This window comes from Prunus dulcis, chromosome 3 (genome assembly GCF_902201215.1).
Source record: "Prunus dulcis chromosome 3, ALMONDv2, whole genome shotgun sequence".
Classification (NCBI taxonomy): domain Eukaryota; kingdom Viridiplantae; phylum Streptophyta; class Magnoliopsida; order Rosales; family Rosaceae; genus Prunus; species Prunus dulcis.
Window position 1 is genome coordinate 18088846 of NC_047652.1, and position 20218 is coordinate 18109063.

The following is a 20218-nucleotide window of genomic DNA, read 5'->3' on the forward strand; positions in this document are numbered from 1 at the left end:
ATTTTCAATATTTTGTTAATATTGCTTGCATTTTCAATATGTTGTTAATATTTCATGCATTTTCAATATTTTGTTAATATTGCTTGCATTTTCAATATGTTGTTAATATTTCTTGCATATCCAATATATTTTAAATATTTATTGCATTTCCATTTTTTTGTTAAATAGATGATTCAAGCACAAATGTGGTTCGGTGCAACCGGGGGTGGCAAAAAAAGTTTCAACCATCATGAATGTTGGGAGGTGGTGAAATATTGCAAACGCTTCATAATTATTCCGACGGGTCCGGAGGTTGTGTTAAACGAGACGCCACTCCGTGATTCAATGACATCGGATTCACCTCTCGATTCTCCTATGAGTCAAGACTCACCCATCGAAAAGGAGCCGAGGCCCATTGGCCGAAAGGCCGCGAAGGCAAAGAAAGCGGGTAATTCAAGCAATCAAAATTCACAATTTTTGGAGGAAATTGCAAGGCAAAACGGCATAAGAATAGAAATGGAGCAAAAATGCCAAGATAACGAGTTGGCCCTTCAAGCTGAGTATGCACGAGAAAGGGAGTATTTGCGCAAAAAAGATATGGACAAGACGGATCGGGAAACCATGGCGATGGATACAAGTCATATGTCCCCTGAAACAAAACAATTTTGGAAGCTAGAACGAAGGGATGTTATGAGAAGAAGACTTTTCCGGGATGATGGGCCTAGCAACACGGATTGGTTAAATGATGGAAACCATTAAATTAGTTAGCATACCTTTTATGTATTTGTATTTTTCATGTTTTCTATTAAAGTTGTTGTAATTCATGTATTTTATTTTAGTAGTAGTAATTTTTAATGACTTGTATTAGATTTCTTTATTTAATAAACAAAGCATTCAATAAATTACCTTTTTATTCAACATATTCCATACTTCAAACAAAACATAATAAAAATAAAAAAAAGTACAAACAAGGCACAATAATAATAACCAACCACAACCAAACCATAATAAATAAAAATACAACACAACCTAACCATAACTAAATAAAACATAACCAAAGCATCTATGCTCCATCATTCATCTTCATTGCCTTTCACTGCCCATAGATGCTCCATCAAGTGAACTTGACGCATTTCATGAATATACGAAGATTGCATCTCCGTATATCGATCTATCATTCGGGTCATCAAATGACCATCCCTCACCAACGGTTCCAGCTCAAACGGTTCTCCATTTGGCCCCATGGGCCTTTCATATATCCGTGTCAATGCCATGTTCATTGGATCAGGTTCGTAGACCTCTAAAGCATCATAATCGTACTCATCCTCCACAATCATATTATGGAGGATGATGCAAGTCATCATAATGCTTCTGAGGATCTCCTCATCAAACATACGAGCTGCACCTCCAATAATCAACCACCGAGCTTGAAGGATGCCAAAACACCTTTCGACATCTTTCCTGTATCCCTCTTGATAGGTAGCAAATAATTTTTGCTTCTGGGATCGGGGATTGGGAATGGATTTGACAAAAGTGGTCCATCTCGGGTAGATGCTGTCAGCTAGAAAGTATCCCGTCTGGTATACAGTATTGTTGACTTGATAGGTGATATTGGGGCCCTGGCCTCTCAATACATCGTTGAATACGGGGGATTGGCCCAGCACGTTGAGGTCATTTTGTGATCCTGCAACTCTGAAGAAGGCATGCCAAACCCATGTGTCGAAGCCAGCAACCGCTTCAAGGATGATACTTTTTTGGCCTTTTCTATTTCCATAATCACCTTGCCAGGCAGTTGGGCAATTCTTCCATTGCCAGTGCATGCAGTCGATGCTACCAATCATTCCTGGGAATCCTCGAGCTTCGGCTTTTTGTAGAAGCCGTTGGAGGTCCCTGGGAGTAGGTCTACGCAGGTAGTCCCTAGTGTACAGAGTTTCAACAGCTTGACAAAATCTTACCAAAGCCTCCAACGTAGTGGACTTCCCCATCCGGGCAATCTCATCCACCTGATCAGCAGATGCTCCATACGCCAACATTCGTATAACAGCTGTAAGCTTTTGCTTGGAAGAAGCCCCAAAACCCCAGCAACATCACACTTTTGAACAAAGTATGCATCATAATTGCAAATATCATGCATGACTTTATTGAACAAATGAGGTTGCATTCTAAATCTCCTTCGAAAATCAACATCAGAGTACAAAGAAGTTGGGATAAAATAATCTTCCAAAAGATTCTTACCCCGAGAATGCCTATGTCTTTCCACATTCTGGCGCCGGCCGACTTGTGAACCACGGCGGCGACCTTGGTTCTCTTCTTCTTGCAAAGCCACTGCTATGAGAACTTGCTCATCGACTTGTCTCTGCAACTCATTGATTTCATCTGCTCTACGGTTTCTCTCATTTGTTTCTCGCTCTTGCCTCTCCAAGCATCTCCTAAATTCTTCCATTGAGAATGAATGAAGTATGAATTCTAAACTCTGAGAAATGAAAATATAGAAAGATGTGGTGTGAGAGTATGAGCTGAGCCTCTGGTTTTATAGAAAATTTTGGCAAGATAGACATGCCACGTGGCTTGATTTTATTGGATGAAAATCTTATCTGAAATTTGAAATTCATCCGAAATTTGAACCCTAATTTGTATGAATTTTGAATTTTGAAATTCATCCGAAATTTGAACCCAAATTTATCTGAAATTTGAACCCAAATTTATCTGAAATTTGAACCCAAATTCATTCGAAATTTGAACCCAAAAATTTATCTGAAATTTGAACTTTGAAATTCATCCGAAATTTGAATCCAAAAATCTTATCCGGAAATTTTATCTGATTATGAATAGTCTTGACACGTAGGAACCCGAAAATCTTATCTGAAAATATTACCCAAATTAATTATTTTCATTAAAAAATATGAGGAAAAAACAAAAAAATGAATAGTAATTGCCCTTAGCTAGGGCAACGGGTGGAAACACAAATTACTATTTGCAAGGGCAACCACTATTCACGTGAATAGTGGTCGCCCAAGCTCCACCATTGCCATGGCTAAGGGCAAATGGGTGGAGTTGCTCTAAAGAGGGAAGAGGTACTACTACTGCTTGTGGGTGTAGAGTGGCTGTCAGGGGTTTTTATTTTTTATTTTAATTGGTTGTTTTTAGCTTTTTAATTTTATATAGACTTAGTTACCCAAAAAAAAAATATTTATATGGACTTAACAGTGTTAACTTAGCCGTTAAATTGAGTTTGACTTGTCATAGTCATTAAATTATTGAAACAATAAATAAATGCACAATTGTTAAATGCAAAAGCTCGGGATCCATGTACTCTATACTTTACTTCAGAAGAAAAGCATGAGTTGGTCACTTTATTCGCATGTTTTACTCTGCTATTACTATTAGGCTCTTGGCCTCTATTCTATATTTATTGCAGAAAGCAAAACAAAGCAAGTGGCTAAAGGAAGAAGGGTAACCATGACATTATTACAACAATTTGGACAATAATATTCTACATTTGATTACATTTCCCGACTCTTATATCTTTCTTTTTTTTTTGTCCCTATTTTCTTCAACAGAATAAAAAGGTTGCAACAGTGTTCCAGAATTTCGCTTAGCTTCGTTGAAGAAATTCCAAGTATACTTCATGAAAATGTAGTCCACATGGCTCAAAAACTCCCCTCCTCAGTCATTGGTCGCCTCAAGTAATACCGCAAACTGTTAGCAAGAACCTGCAAAAATTGGTAGCAAATTGAACAGTCAGTATTGAGGCATAATGGGAAGAGTAGACCCTATGCCTTGTAAAATCTGGAATGAGATTGACTACAAGGGTAGGCTCAACTCAGCAGTCTCAGTCATAATCTTATCATTCATAACAGAATCAACCATAGCATCTACAATTTTGTGTTCTTTCAGGAAATAAAGGCTGTCAGTATGGGAAGCATCTATTTCAAATTAATCAAAATGGTAAAGTTGGTGGACGATTGAACTCTCTCAGAAAACTGGAAAACAGTTTAGCTTTGACCACATCAACCGCTAATATATATATGAAATCCGATGCTCTAACATTGCCATAATGCTAGGTTACCTGCTGGAGAGGCTTGATGAGAGGTTTACCCCTGTAGCTAACGTGAAACTTTGCCTTGGCCAACAACCCCTAAATCCAAAGACAATAATAAGAAATGAACTTCATTATCAAAAAGAAAGAGTAGAGATGAGCTCAACAAACTTGGATACTAGAGAAGGAAAAAAAGAGAAATAAAAATTGAAGCTGCAATGGTAAGTGAGACAAGACCATACCTCAGTGTCGAATTCTCCTGATTCTACAGCAACATCAATGTCAGTTACAGTCTTTACAAGATCCACCAGTAATCCAGGGCGATCAGCTGATTCCACATAAAGCAAACTGCAGAAATCTAATATTAGAATAAATGAAGACAGACAAATGTAATAACCAAAAATAATCATAGGAGACCAGATTAGTTAAAACAGGATGTCAGTCATGCATAACAGTTAAAGGCTGGTGTGGGCCTGCAGCACCAACAATTTTGGCGTATGGGAAATGGCCGCTGGTTTGCAAAAGCCCATCCTATCAAGAAAGAATGATGCACATTACCTTCGGTTGGGGCCATCATCACTGATGCTTATGTGGGTTGCTACATCCACATCAACCTGAGGAATTAAAAACGAGTTTGAATCGGGACAAAATTGTGGGATGTAATGCTCTTTGGAAGTTAAAGATGTGACCGTGATCAAATTTCAAGCCAATACCTTACCTTAAAAGTGAACAAAATTGAGAGGGAGTGGCAAGAATAGTTATTCTCAATGATCAAATAACCAGGGAATAGCTACTCATGAAGCAGAGAAGTGAATTATTCTCCAGAATGACTAGAATTGGAAAAGGCAATGCTTATGGAGTGAATTTCAAATGAGAAACCTCAAAACAAGAAACACATGCATTATGTGTGCATGCTAGAACATGAAAAATTTGCGCTGTATTTTTGGAAACTGAGAGTGCACAGATGCATGGTACCTACATGAAGCTTCAACTACCCAAACTTTGTGCAAATTAAAATAATTAAGTTCAAGAACCTGTTCTGGTGGCGGAACAATTCCAAACGCTGCTCCCATCGCTAACTGGGAACTTGATTCCTGGACCACAAATTTGATTGACTAAGAAAGCTACAACGGTGGAAATTCTAAACAGATTACAACAATTACTATCTCAAGAACAAATGGAAATGGTTAAGAAAGAATACCGGATGATACTCTATCAGATTATTTATAATTGTCAAACGAATAGCCTCAAGCAATTCTGGATCTTCTACTTTCCTACCAGTATCACTGCAAACAAAACCCACCATCGAATCAATAAATGTGTATGCAGCAGCTATTGGAAGGACAGATCCGTTAAGCTCACCATAATTGCAGGTTTAAGATTTAATTGAGAAGCTAATTTTTTACTGGCATTAAAGGAATACTGCTTCCCCCTAATTTTTAGGTGCCATAACTTTGCATTTGAAACACATGAAATAAGGACGAACTTCATCATATAGAACCTCTTTAGTAAAGAAAACGATGATATAATATAAATATATAATATCTGAATTGAAGTCAGCAGTTTGGCAGTACATAAATCTAATCAGCAATCAATAATACCACAAGTATGGAAGTATCTATGCACAACAAGGAAAAGAAAATTAAAGCCAGACAGAGAAGCAGAACAAGCAGAAAACAGATCATTGCAATCAATTGCAAATTGACAAGTATTAACACTAGCATAGAAACAACCCAAAACTATACTTAATACAAGGCCACGCGGTCATCTATCTGTAAAGCATACTCACGCTCTGGTGATGGCAAACTTGTTGTGCTTTCCAGAAGAATCCAAATAGACATTGGCCTTGACAACATTCAGGCCAAGGTTCCTAAGCGCACTCATCTGAGACCCAGTTAATGAAAGTTGAATTATATGTTCAGACATAGACACTAAGACAGATCATTCAAAATATTTAAACATCTATGCAGGAGCAAAATAATAGACAAACAATATTGTTGGAAGCAGTGAGTAATGCTCTATACAGTATCAAGAAGAGCTCCCAGCCGGTCTCCAAATGTTATCTCCACCACAGTTGCATTTGGGTCAGAGTCTTGATCAATAATAACTTTGGGAATTGGGATCTTGTCAGTTTCACTTTGAATTCCATCAGGTTTACCACCCTATTTTTTGACATCAAACACCCAGTACAAAAATGAGGTATTCAGCAAGTTAATATTCAAATATTACTGATTACAAACTCAAATTTATTAACTACCTCCACAGCTGTAGCAGAAGAGGCTTGTGGAGTAGTTGAAGTTGATGAAGATAACAATCTGCCAAAGATTCGGCACACTTTTAAAAGATAAAGAATAGATGCAAGACCCCAATTTAATGCTTGCATACATCAAGAATATTCAGCTAAGGTAACTTAATCTAACTGTAAGATGCCAATACAGGAATTTTTAAATGTACTAAACACTACTACCAAAAATCTATCAGCTCTCCTTGTGGCTTGAATTCAAGCCACAATCAAGGCCTTGGACTCAAAGGTTCAAGAGCTGGTAGATTCAGAGAGCTCAGACAATATCTGATAATTCCAACCTCAAGTACCAAATACATGATGATATTTACAGTCACATACTGAACAAACTCTTATAAAAAACTCTTATAAAATGAGTCAATATTGACTGCAAAGCTCATACTAATGGCAAGCTGATATAAAAAAGACTGCATATTCAGGAATTCTTTTTAACCACAATATACAAGTCGATTAACTTATTAAGACTTCTTTTTTGGACCAATACAGGAAAAAATTGCAGAGAAGCATCAAACGACAATTCAGCATAAGCACAATCCCAGAAATTACAAGTAACCCAAGAACAATAGCATCGTTGAGCAAATATCATTCAGACTTCAGAGTATTAGAGACTTCAAATAAGATAAACACCAAACAAAACAACCCAAGAAACAGAAACCAAAGAATTCTATAACCAGAATAGGAAAGGCAGTGGGCCCATAATGTCAAAATCTCAAAGCGTTTGATCACTTTCTATGTAAAACAATCAAATTCTGAAAACCAGATAAGAAAGCAAGACATGCCCATCAAAGAAAATAACAAATCAATAAATTCCAATAAAACAGTGAGCATATATACCATACCTTCCCTTCTGAACAATGAAGAAGCTTTTAGAACCAAACCCAAAGGACCCTTGTACTGTAGCCCCAGTTTGTAATGGAATTGCAAGGGGTTTTTTCAAACTACAGTTACTATTCAAGTTAACCCCAAGACTGCAAGAAGCCATAGCCACAGCCATTTTGAGCTTAAAAATTAACAAACCAGAATGAAAAGGAAATGCAAATGGATAGAAGGAGGAGATAAATAAGAGGGACTAGAATGAACCCAAATCAGAAAGCATGGTAAATTTGGAGAAGAAATGGAAATGTGGAAAATGGGTTCGGACAAGAAGAAGAAGAAGAAGAAACAACTAGGGGACCAATATACATCGTAATATGCGCCATTCGATATAGGAAGAGGAAACTGTTTTATCTTGCTTTGCTTACTTCTCCTTCGTTCTTTGTTTTCGTCCCCATTTTCCCTTTATTTTCAATTTAAAAATAAATAAGAAAAACCAAATTATCCTGTCATAGGAAATTTTCCCCAACGTCCATTCATCATCTCATCCGGTAACTTTCTTTTTTAGATATTTGTTTTTAAGGAGTCCAACTGCATTACCTGGTAGGTGTCAACAACAGCGACGCGTTTGGTCAAGAATTAAGATTTTAAGATTAAGATTTTAAGATTGTGCTTCCTGTGTGTCCATCTTATGCTTACACTCCTCTCTCTCTCTCTCTCTCTCTCTCTCTCTCTCTCTCTCTCTCATGAAGTAGTAGAGTCACATGCATCTGCATCCTATTTTATTTTATAGTAAATTTAGTTTGACTTAACTACAACTCATTTCTTTATTTTTGTTTGTATGAATTTTTTTTTATCCTAAATAAAACTTGATGACTAGGATTCAACTCGGCAAGTTACCTAATTAATCACAAAATCGAATTTATTGTACTTTTTTAATTCCCAAAATACCCCAAACTAAGCCATTATTATATTTTGTATATTAATATAGGAACCAATATAGAAATTTTTTTTAATTGAATTGTAACTAATGACAAATGTTGAATTTGGAAAGATCTCCAAATGGATGTACAAATTAATTTGGAAACTTTTTAAAATTTAACAATAAATTCATATTTAATATACCTAATTGGTTTATTTAATAAGAAAATATTTTTAAAAAATTTATTTATGAAATAAACGTGATTAATTATCTATTATATTATTGTTTTAAAAATATAATAGCATACATATATTTTTATGTTGAAAAAATAACGTACCTATTACTTCTTTTATGAAAAATAATGTACCTAGTGTGAATTTACTTATTATTCAAATAATATACCCAACTTTTATAAACGCATTTGGATATAATTTATCTAATAATTGACTATTATGCAATAATATAACTTGTAATTTACCTATTATGGGTATATCGTAGTTATTTTGTGAAAATAATTTACCTACCCAACTTTTATAGGTACATTAACTATTATGTACCTAGTATGAATTTACCTAACCCTAGGAGGTTAGGAGAGAATATTTGAAGTAGATTGATTGTAGCCCATTATTTATGAGAGTGGAAACATAAATGTGCAGTGAGGTATTATTCATTTGCCTTAATTTGGTGATTGAAAAACTATTAGCAACCAACTAAAGATGTAGTGGCATGATTTGTAAATAAATCAACCTACATGGACAAATTGTGCTCATTAGTTTGTAATAAGTGCATCAACTATTTTTGAGTTTGTTGCGTGTTTGTAGTCTCTACTTGTGAGAGTTTAAAAATTGTAGTTTGCAATTGTAGTTTTGTGTGTTGATGTGTGTTATGGTCTATGTCTAACTTTTGCAAGCTTGCGATTTTTATGTCGAAATTGTTCACCCGTTTTGTGTTTGCTCTTGTGATGGAAGGGTAAAGTTCTTCATTGCCTTGAAAATCATTGACTGGTCAACAAGTCAACTTTCTTTAGTGTGCGAGTGTGCCACTGCTAGTAATAAAAATTCTAACAGACTTCTTAAAAATGGATAACTTGCGCTCCAAGTTAATGATTTCTAGACAAGCGATTGTGAATTTGGGTGAGGAATATCTCTCAAGTAAGTTCTTTTCTTACCTCAGACTAGTAAGGATTTCACAATTTTTTACACTACAAAACTGGTAATTCTGGCCAGAATAAATGATAAGATAGTAAACTGTTTTTAGGCAGAAGTGCCTTTTACAAAACTCAAAAGGGAAAAATCAACTTTAGAAAGACAAAGGAAGGCTGGACTTCCATTTCTGCCTGGATAGACACTTCTGATCCGGGCTGGACTGGGTAAGCATGTACTGGATTGAGCTGTCAACAACTTCAACTACTGAGCTTCAGCTGTAAATTGATACCAACGTTCGAGTTTGGCAAAGCTTTAATCTATTTCAAGCCTTGGAAGGCTTTTTGAACGGGCAGAATTGAGGCCTCTTCAGTCTGAAAGGGGCAGAAGTGGCTGGACTTGAGGAGTCATTGAACTGGAACTGCACTGTGATACCTGTTCTGCTTGATCAGGACTCTCCATAAATTTGTTGAGGTTTTCATATTTGTAAAAATCCAGACTCTGCTTGTTTTGGCTTTTGCTGAACCAAATTTGTAAGAAAAGGAATCTTGTTTTGAATGACTTATTTCTCTAAGTCTGAACTGGAAGTTCTGATCTATAGCCGGCTTCTTTTTTGGCTCAAATGAGCTTTTGGTTGCTTCAATTTGTTTGAAGGTTCTCAGAGATCAAGTGATCATTTTGAGTTTTTGTCTTTGGTTGATTTTTTTGGTTGTTTGATTTGAATGTCTTTTGCTCTGTTCACCCTCTCTTATATTTATAAGAAATGTTTTGGAGTAGGATCTCTAATTCTTTTAATAATGGGTGGCAAAAATTCTCAAAAAATCGCTCATTTTTAAATGCAAAGAAAAAGGGGTTTTATCAATTCTGGCAGATAAGCCCTCAATAGTCAGTTCCTAAGGCAATCACTTCCCTATTTTTCTTGAAAGAAATCCTAACCCTTCTTCCAATTTAACTGCTCCTTGTAAGAGTTTAGAGCTGTGATGGTTAGTTTTGATTTGTCTATTTGAACAACTCCCTGCTTTCCACTTATCTCTTTGAGATTGTAGTTTGCTTATCTCTTGGAAAAATCACCTGCCCTGACGCAGAATTGTATACAAAAGGATTATGATCTTTTAGCCCCATAGTTTCAGAGAAGTGTTTCTGCTAATGACCTGCTTTCATTTAATTCTCAATCAACTCTCTTGTGATAGTTGAAATTGTTGACTTTTCTAAGTCAGGTAGTCACGGGGGTTCTGAGAATAGGCTTTCCAAAAAGATTTGCTGACTTTGCACTCTGGGTTTTGAGATCAGTGGTGAGCCAGAAGCTGGGCCCAATCCAATTTTTCTTTCAAATTTTTATTGATCTGCTTCAGTGGTTGATTGCCATTTAATCTTGACATTTTTACAACTCTGCCATTTTGTAAAAGGCATGGGCCTTTTGATTTGGTTTTGGGCTTTCTCTATTTTTTTGAATCAAAGTCCAGTCCTCCGTCTTTTCTATTTTGTGGGCCTTTGTGAGAAGTGGGCTGGCATGCGAATTCTTTTTGGGCCCAAACAGGAATTTCTTTGGCCCTCGCTATGTGTGGAGGTACACTTGTGCGCATGATGTTGCCAATGGAGTCCTCCCTATTTGGATTAACCCTTGTGGTTACTGCAATTCCGTATTTGTAATAACCTTGTGTGGTTATCTGCATTTGTATTGGCTCTTCTGGCTAACGCCCTTTGTACCTAATTATAAGTGCAATCTATCGTCTTTATCTTTAAAATAAAAAAATTTAAATAAAAAAAAACAAAAACTACCCTTTATGCATTTAAGAATTTTGGCCCACTTCATTTTTTCCTTGGACTGGAAATTCATAAGACCTCTCAAGGCATGTTTGCATTTGAGACCAAGAATACATATGATCTTTTCAAAAGAACTAATTTCTTAGGTACTAGTGCTTTTTCCACGCCTCTTGGTTCTTACAGGATGCACTAATAAAACAAGGGATCAATAGGCATGAACGTTGGTGTCCATAAAAGGAGTTTGTGTTTGGGCTTAATTTGGCACACCTAGCCCAAGGTCACAAAGCCCATAGCAATTTTTAAACTAGCCACCAACGTTCCCTTGAATTGGGCCAAGATTATACACTCAGCCCAAACACTACGGGCCCAGACCCGGACTTTGCAAAAATAAACAGGAAATCAAAAAACCCAAAAATCCAAAAGAACCCAGCCTAGGATCTATCAAACGGTGGCAAAACAAAAACTTGGGCCTTGAAAAGAAAAGAGCAAGCCATCCCTTGGTTTGATTCCAGAAAAATCAGAGCAGGCCCAACATGATTAAAGAAAGAAGAAAAATAAAAAAAACAGACCCATGTGAAATCTCTTTTCTCTGACATTGAAAAGTCAACATTTTCAACTAATTTGACAAAGTATGTTAGTCAAAAGCAGGCAAACTAGGAGAAGACCTCTCTAAAAATCTCTGCCATCAGAAGATCAAACCCCTATTTTTTATGTATAAAATATTTAGATATATTTCTTCTACTCCAAAAAAAAGGGTGATTCTCCCAAAAGATAAGCAGGTCATACTTTCAAAAAGAGATAAGCAGGAAGACAGGGAGCTGTTCAAACTGAGAATCAAACTAACCATCATGGTTTGAGCTCTCACAGGGGGGCAGTTGGAAATTAAAAAGGGGTTAGGTTCTCTTTCAGGAAAAACAGGGAAGTGATCTTGAGAACTGACTGTTGAGAGCTTATCTGCCAACATTGATTAAAACTTTTTTTCTTCCTTTGCATTTAAAAATAAAAAGATCTTTTGAGAATTTTTGCGGCCCATTATTAGAAGAATGAAACCCTACTCCAAAGCATTTCCTTATAAATACTAGAAAAGGTGAACAGAATCTAGGACACTCAATTTTCATCAATCAAACAAACAACCAAAATTCAACCAAAAGCTCACTTGAACCACAAGAAAAAAATAGTTTTAGATAAGAATTCACAAAGTTCAGACTTAAAAAGATAAGACATTCAAAACGAGATCTCTCTCATTACGAATTTGGTTCAGCAAAAGCCAAGACAAGCAGAGTTTGAGTTTTCTCAAATATGAAAACCTCAACAAAATTCACAATGCAGTTTCCAGCTCATTAGGTTCTTAAGAACAGCCACTTATGTCCCTTCAAATTGAAAAAGCTGCAGTTCTGCCCGCTCAAAAGCCTCCCAAAGCTTGAAGTAGATTAAAGCTCTGCCAAAATTAAACTTTGGTATCGATCTACAGCTGAAACTGAGCAGTTGAAGTTGTTGAAAATCCAGTCTAGCCCAGACATACCCAGTCCAGCCCGGATCAGAAACTTCTATCGAGACAGGAATGAAGTTCCAGCTTTCTTTTTGCTTTTCTAGAGTTGATTTCTTCCTTTGTAGCTCTATCTAAAACAGTCCACTTTATTATCCATTATTCTGGCAAGAATTACCAATTTTATACTGAGATAAATTGTGAAGTCATCACCAGTCTGAGGCAAGAAAAAGAACTTACTTGGGAGATATTTCCCACCCAAATTCATAATCGTTTGTTTAGAAATCAGTAACTTGGGGCGTAAGTTATCTGTTTTAAAGAGGTCTGCTAGAATCTTTATTGCTAGTAGTGGCACGCTCATACACCAAAGAAAGCTGACTTGTTGACCAATCAATGGTTTCCAAGGCAGTGGGGAAATTTGCCCTTCCATCTCAGGAATAAACTCAAAACGGGTGAACAGTTTGCATTAATACTTTTGGTGCCCATTATACTAAATTAGTATATTGGACACTAAGGGCTCATTTGAGAGTGATTCTAGATAGGCTAGAATCACTTCTGGGGAGAAGCACCTCCTATGCACTTCTTCATAAAATCACTTAAAGTAATTATTTGGAGAAGTGTTTCTCCATACAAGTGATTATTAGCTTCTCCAAAATCACTTCCAAACGAGCCCTAAATAAGTCAACCTAAATTGGGCACCAAAAGTTTCAATACAAAACTTTTGTGAATACCAATGCCAATACAAATCCCTTTTGTGGACACCAATGTCCGTGGTTGATATTTTTTTTTAGTAGTGATGTCTAATTCTTGTTATCTATTCTAGGATCTTTCTTCCTACAAATATGTAGTGGGTGTTTTACAATACTTAACCTGGACAAGACCTAATTTGGTCTTTGCAATCAATCAAGTATATCAGTACATGTATCAACCACAAGCATTTTACTACTGTATATAGGATTTTTAGTTGGCGATAGTTTTGTGGTTTACTGAAGAATCCCATCAAATTTAGGCATTCTTTTATAATGATTGGGTAGCATGTCTAATTGACAAAAGATCCACCAATGATTATTGTGTGTTCTTTTTGCTTTAATCTCTTTTGGTTCCTAATATCATTTCTTGATCTGCTAAGAAACAACCAACTATTTCTAGGAGTTCTAAAATAGTTCAATGTTCAACATATTTCGATGACATATATTATCCACCAATGGTTATTGTAAGCATAGATTTTGTAGATCTTTGTAAGTGATAGAATTTGTGGTAGAGTTTATGGATTTGTATTGATTGTTTATAGACTCCACACAATAATAATAATAAATTAAAATTTTATTATTTTCAAAAGAAAAAAAAAATCAAAATAGAGCTCACTTGTACTTAACGTCACCCCAATGTAATTGAAAGAACAGCTGAAAATTAGTCGGACATGGTAAATTTTATAATGCTAGAAGAAGAAGCTCATGGAATTAATTACATAGTTTGAACAATTCCTAATTGGACTCAATCAGAACTACAACTACAAATATTGGGAAGGAGACAGGGTCAAATACCAAAATAACAGTGTACATAATAAAATAATAAATATTTGTCAATCCTAGCCATGCATAGAATTGATAAACAAACCAGTCAACAAAATGAGTAAGCAAGGGAAAGTTATTACGTTGGTGGACACATTTATAGACTCGTCAAAAACACGAACGTGCTTCATGACGGTTTCCAGGTTCCTTTCTTCGTTGTTTCTGATTGTTTCTTTGAGTTGAATTCTCTAATCATGGAGGAGGTTTCACCTGGGGTCTTTATGAAGCATCATTGCTGCACTAAGAGAGTGAGAGCATCAGAGGATTTCAATCCTGAGTGCGAGTTGAAATAGATTTCCAGTCCCACTTCGATTCTCAAGCGAGGGCAGACTGTTGATTCTCTTCTGGGGGCTCGATCTGAGTTCAAATCTGGAAATTTCAAAGATGGGGCTTGATATGAGTTTGGTTATGGAAATTTCAAAGTTAGGGCATGATTTGAGTTTGGTTCTGGAAGTTTTAAAGACAAGCTTATGGGTAAGGTGAATTTAGTAAAGAATGTGGGTATTGATGTTTGTTGCCTTAGTGATACTCATGGATCTTAATGAAGATGTGGTTATTTCTCGAGGTGGGAAGAGGTCTAGCATTCAGTTCTCTGTTCGTGCTATGGATCGCCTCTCTCAGCCTTGGAAGCATTTAGTTCACATGCTTACAATTACCTTCATGCTCGGTTGCAGCAGAAGTGGCGCCTAAAGGGGGATTGGAAGTTGATTGATCTTGTCAATGATTATTTTGTGGTTAAATTTGATTTAGAGGAGGATCTGAATTGTGTGCTGACTAGTGGTCCATGGATTATTGCGGGACAATATTTTGTAATGCAGAAATGGAGAGGTTCAACTCGAGAAAACTCCTAAGGTGCCTATCGAAGAGGGGAGCTTGGCCATGAACATTAATTTTGGGGATTGGGTTAATAAGTTGCAGGATTGGGATTCTCGGCTAAGAGGCCCTTGGATGAATGTTCAGCCTAGAAGGAAATATAAGACTAATTTTAAAGATGGAGGGGGTAAGAGTTCTAGTGGGACTTCTAAGGGGTCCATATTTGATCCCTTGAGACAAGTTGGAGAGGATTTTGGAAGAGAAGTGGATAGACTGTTGGTGGAGCCTTCTTTATCTTCTAAAACGGTTAATATTATGGAGAATGTTGTCCCAAAGGGCGGCAAGATTTGAACTAAGTCTAAGTTCCCCTAAAGATGCTTCTAGGCAAGTGTTGAATGATATTTCTAATAAAGTTGGGGCCAGTAAGTCTTTTTTGGTTGCAAGGGATAAGAAACCTGGGACGCCTTTTGGAACTTCTTTTGATGCCTCTAATTCGACTGGTGTTGTTTGGTTCAGGGGGAAGGAATTTGGGAAGCCTGGATTGGTTAGTGAGAAAACTGATAGCTAGGTGGGGAATCATGATGCAAGCATAGAGAATGGTGCGTATATTTTTTGTCATCAACCCTCGAATATAAGGGAAGAAGATGTTAATTCTGAGGCCAGTTTTGAGTCTTAGGATGATGAAGTGGCTATTGATGCCATTACTGGTGTTGATGTGGTCCAAGGTGAAAACATGGATTTGTCTGAGGGACAAGGTGTTGGTTCTGATGCTCAGACGACAGGCCATACCTTTACTAGTGAGGGTGGTATGACCTTTGGTATTTGATGGGGTTAGCCCTTTTGTTCATTGTATTCTTTGGATTTTTCCTTATGAATATAGTTTGTTGGAATGTTCGAGGTGCTACTAGCACCAAGTTTAATTCTACTATGTTGGATTTAATTCGGACTCATCGTATTGATATTATATTCGTCTGTGAGCCGAGAATCAGTGGTGAGATCTCTTTCGGTTGTTAAGTCTTTGTGTTTTCCTTGTTTTGAGATTGTGGATGCTGTTGGGTTTTCTGGTGGTTTGTGGTTATTATGGGATAATAGCAAAGTTTAGGTGGAAATTAGGGGAACATCAGATTAAACTATTTCAGCATGTGTTTCTTGGAGTGGTGGTTCTCCATGGTTGTTTACAACTGTTTATGCCAGTCCTTGTATTAGAAAACGAGAGAGTTTATGGGACTATCTAAAGTTTGTTGCAGAGTGCCATCATTTTCCTTGGCTTTTAGCTAGTGACTTTAATGAGATGCTGTCTGTGGATGATAAATTAGGTGGAGCTGTGACTTCTAGAGTGCAAGGGTTTTGCAGTTGGTTTGACAATCATGGTATGGTGGATTTGGGTTTTTCTGGTCCTAAGTACACGTGGAGGAATACAAAAGTTAGTGAAAGGATTGGCAGGGCCATTTGCACGATGAATTGGAGAGGGTTATACGCTGATGCTCATGTTAGACATTTACCTAGAACTACTTCAGATCAGAATCCCTTCAAATCTCTCTGCAGTCTCGTTTTCATGCTACTCCTCATCTTCGCTCTTTTAGATTTGAGGCTATGTGGTTGAAGCATAAGAAGTTTGGTGATTTCATTAATAATACTTGGGGTAAGTTGGATGGCTCTGCTATGGAGAAGACCTTTTAGCTGGTGGCTCCTCTTAAATAGTGGAATGTTAATGTGTTTGGGCATCTCCGGTTGAGAAAGGCCAGGTTATTAGCCCGGCTAAATGGTATTCAAAAGGCTCTCTGCAAAGGGTTTAATCCTTTTCTTAGTCAGTTGGAAGTTTCCTTAATGGATAAGTTTAATGAAATTCTTGAGCAAAAAGCTCAGTTTTGGAAGCAAAAGTCTAGGTTATAGTGGCTTCAGGAAGGGGATCGTAATACGAAACTTTTTCATCTCACCACTGTGATTCGAAGGCGAAAAAATAAAATTGAGAGATTGAGGAATAATGATGGTATGGTTGTTGTGACTTCTCCAGATATTAAAGCCTTGGCTATTGAGCATTTTGTGTCTCTCCTTAATCACACTTGGTTCCTACTGGTTTGGATATTCCTAATATTTTCCCTCTGATAGTGATGAAGACTTGGATTTTTTAAATAAGGAAGTGGATTTAGCTGAAGTTAAAGAAAGCCTCTTTAGTATTGGAGGTCTTAAAGCTCCTGGGGTAGATGGTTTTCCGCTTGTTTTTATCATAACCAATAGGGCCAATGTGCCACTGATATTTATGCTTTGGTGACCAAGACTTCCTTTCCTACTAAGTTGAATCATACCCTTATCACGTTGGTACCTAAGGTTGATAATCCCCATGTTATGGTGCATTTTCGTCCTATTAGTCTTTGTTCAACTCTTTATAAAATTATCTCCAAGATCATTGTGGCTAGATTGAGGTCTATTTTGCCTGTTCTAATTAGTCCTAATCAGGTTAGTTTTGTGCCTATAAGACATATTACAGACAACATTCTTATTGCCCAGGAGCTTATACATAAGTTCAAGGTTTCTAAGGCCAAGAGAGGGTTTATGGCTTGGAAGATTGATCTCTCTAAGGCTTATGGCAGATTGAATTGGCATTTTATTGAGGTAGTGTTGGCTGAATTGGGTCTGCCTGGGGCTTTAAGGAGGTTGATCATGCATTGTGCGTCTACTGTCAAGTATCAGATTTGCATTAATGGGGAGCTCACTGATTCTTTTACTCCTATGAATGGTATTAGGCAAGGGGACCCTTTATCCCCTACTTTGTTTGTGCTGTGTGTTGAAAAACTTTCTCACATCATCTTTGATTTGGTTCAAAAAGGTAGTTGGAAAGCTGTTAAATAGTCTCAATATGGGCGTGTGGTTTCCTACCTATTTTTTGCAAATGATCTTACTTTTTTTTGCTGAAGCCTCTATTCAACAAGCTCGAATTATGAAGGGTTGTTTGGAGCTTTTTGTCAAGCTTCAGGGCAAATTGTAAACTATGATAAATCTGCTGTTTTTTGTTCTCCCAATACTCCGAAGGAGGTGGCTAAGGAGATTAGTTGTATTTGTGGCTCTCCTCAGACTAGTGATTTGGGCAAATACTCATACGTCTTCTACATACAAGGGTTACTCATGCTACTTATAAGAAGTTGCTTGATAGGGTGCACAGTTGGTTGGCTTCCTGGAAAGGCAAACTGCTCTCTTATGCACGTCGCCAACTTTAATCCAAGCTGTGACTTCCTCTATTCCTATTTTTGCTATGCAAACTACTAAACTCCCTGTGAGTGTTTGTGATGAGTTAGATCGGTTGAATATAATTTTTTTTTGAGGAGGCAGTGAAAAGCGAACCAAAGTTCATCTATGTCAGTGGAGTTTGGTTTGTCGTCCTAAGTGTAAAGGAGGGTTGAGTTTTAAGAAGTCTTCTGCTATGAATCAGGCCTTGCTAGCTAAAATTGGTTGGAGGATTCAAAACAAGGATTGGTGCTTTGGGCTAGGGGAGGCCAAATACCTTGAAGGTACGTCAATTTTGGACCATTCCCTGCCTACAAAGCAGGTTTGATCCTCTACTTGGAGGGGTATTTTGCATGGGGTAGAGTTACTCTCTAAAGGTATGTTGTGGAGGATTGGGAAAGGAGATACAGTTAAGTTTTGGTAGGATAGGTGGCTGAATGGGAGACCTCTTTTTGAACAAGATGGGGTTTTGCAAGTTGGGGATGTGACCTGCAATGTCTCCAGTTTTTTAAGGGGGTTTGGTGGAATATTGACAAATTAAAGACAGTTCTGGATGAGGATTTGGTTCAACAAATTATTTGCATCTCTGTGGGAGTGACTGGTGCAGTTCCTTATGCTCAAATTTAGGGGCCTGCTGCAAATGGTATGTTCTCTGTAAAAACCTTGTTTCATGGTAGTGAGTGGCCTTCGTATGACTAGCAGTTCTTGCGGAAATTGAAGATTCCCCCTAAGCTTCAAATTTTCCTTTGGCTGGTTTTTCAAGGCAAAATTTTGTCTAATGAGCAGAGGGCTAGGAGGCATTTGACTGCTGATCCTACCTGTAACTACTGTAATTGGCCAGTTGAGTCCATTTTGCATATTTTTAGGGACTGAGAAGGCTACTTGTGTTTGGCATGCTATGCTTTGTCCTAGTGCACATTCCCATTTCTTCCAGATGGATTTCCATCTTTAGCTTCGATTTAATCTTTTGTCTAAAGCTATTTGGGGTGAATATTTGCCATGAACTTTAGTTTTTGTTTTTACTTGGTGGGTCTTATGAAAATGGAGAAATAATCATATTTTTAATATGGATGGTGAGGTCATTTATGAGTCCAAAAAGATTATTGTTGTTGCTGTAAGAGCATCTCCAACTAATGTGTTAAAAGTGCCACATAAACATTTAACGGCTAGAAATAACATCTCACATCACTCCAATCGATGTGTCAAAGCTGATGTGGAATGAATGTTGGAGGTTGAGATGTTATTTTTGACATCCCAAAAACAAGATGTCAAATGAATATTTTATTATTTTTTCTTTTCTTTTCTTTTTAATTAAAAATAAATCAACACCAAAATGTAATAAAATAATAATTTAATTTGACATCCCGGCTGGAGTGTAAAGCTGTGTAAGATGTCAAATTGCCACATTCGCCGTCAAATTTAAATTTAATATTTTGTATTTGACATCTTCCTCAAAGATGCTCTAAGGGAGTAGTCTACTGCTAGCCAGGTTGGTGATACAGAGGGGCAATTTAAGCTTAATGTGGATGGGTCTAGGAGGTGTGCTTCAGGCTTTATTGGTGCTGGATGAGTGATTCTTAATTCCTTGGGGAATTGGGTCAGTGGTTTTGCTATGAACCTTGGTAAAGGGCAGATTCTGGAGGCTGAAGTTTGGGGCTTGTTTTTTGGGTTTGCAACTTGCTATTGCTAAAGGCATTCGTAGGCTGAGTAGAAATGGATGCTGCTACGGCTGTACTCCTAATTCAATAGCATTACAGGCTTGGCTCTCCCATCCTCTAGCTTCCTTGATTGCTAGGTGTTGTGCAATGGTGAGACAAATGCCAAAATCTTGGGAAGGAGATTGGGTCAAATACCAAAATAACAATTAATGTACATAATAAAATAATAAATATTTGTCAATTCTAGCCATGCATAGAATTGATAAACAAACCAGTCAACAAAATTAGTAAGCAAGGGAATGTGCTAAGATGAAAGGCAACAAAACATAGGTCTTCTAGTGATGAAGAATTCTTACTCACTTCGGTATCTTCTAAGAAACCCATCACCCATCCATCATTAATAAAGACAAAAGCAAAAGAACATTATTTGTTTATGAAAAAGTGTACAACGATAATTATTTTAAAGTGCTAATAACAATTCTCTTAATTGAGTGTACTATTAGGTGT

General features: G+C 37.0%; 1 protein-coding gene across 1 annotated transcript; it reads right to left on the reverse strand.

Moving 5' to 3' along the window:
• Positions 1 to 3419: 3419 nt before the first annotated feature.
• On the reverse strand, positions 3420 to 7652 carry LOC117623355 (ACT domain-containing protein ACR11-like). Its single transcript, XM_034354300.1, has 10 exons — positions 7160 to 7652; positions 6276 to 6333; positions 6043 to 6180; positions 5808 to 5902; positions 5220 to 5304; positions 5053 to 5112; positions 4577 to 4632; positions 4261 to 4366; positions 4049 to 4117; positions 3420 to 3692 (listed from the first exon to the last, which is right to left on the reverse strand). The coding sequence occupies exons 1-10, from the start codon at positions 7312 to 7314 to the stop codon at positions 3630 to 3632; spliced, it is 885 nt and encodes a 294-aa protein (XP_034210191.1). The 5' UTR covers positions 7315 to 7652; the 3' UTR covers positions 3420 to 3629.
• Positions 7653 to 20218: the final 12566 nt, after the last annotated feature.

Bases quoted from the DNA above. Each gene is read 5' to 3' on its own strand.
- LOC117623355 (XM_034354300.1), bottom strand. From the start codon at position 7,314: ATGGCTGTGGCTATGGCTTCTTGCAGTCTTGGGGTTAACTTGAATAGT. The intron at 6,181-6,275 runs GTAGTTAATAAA...GTCAAAAAATAG, and splicing joins CTTCTGCTACAGCTGTGGAG to GGTGGTAAACCTGATGGAAT. The intron at 3,693-4,048 runs GTAACCTAGCAT...CAATTTTTGCAG, and splicing joins TCATCAAGCCTCTCCAGCAG to GTTCTTGCTAACAGTTTGCG.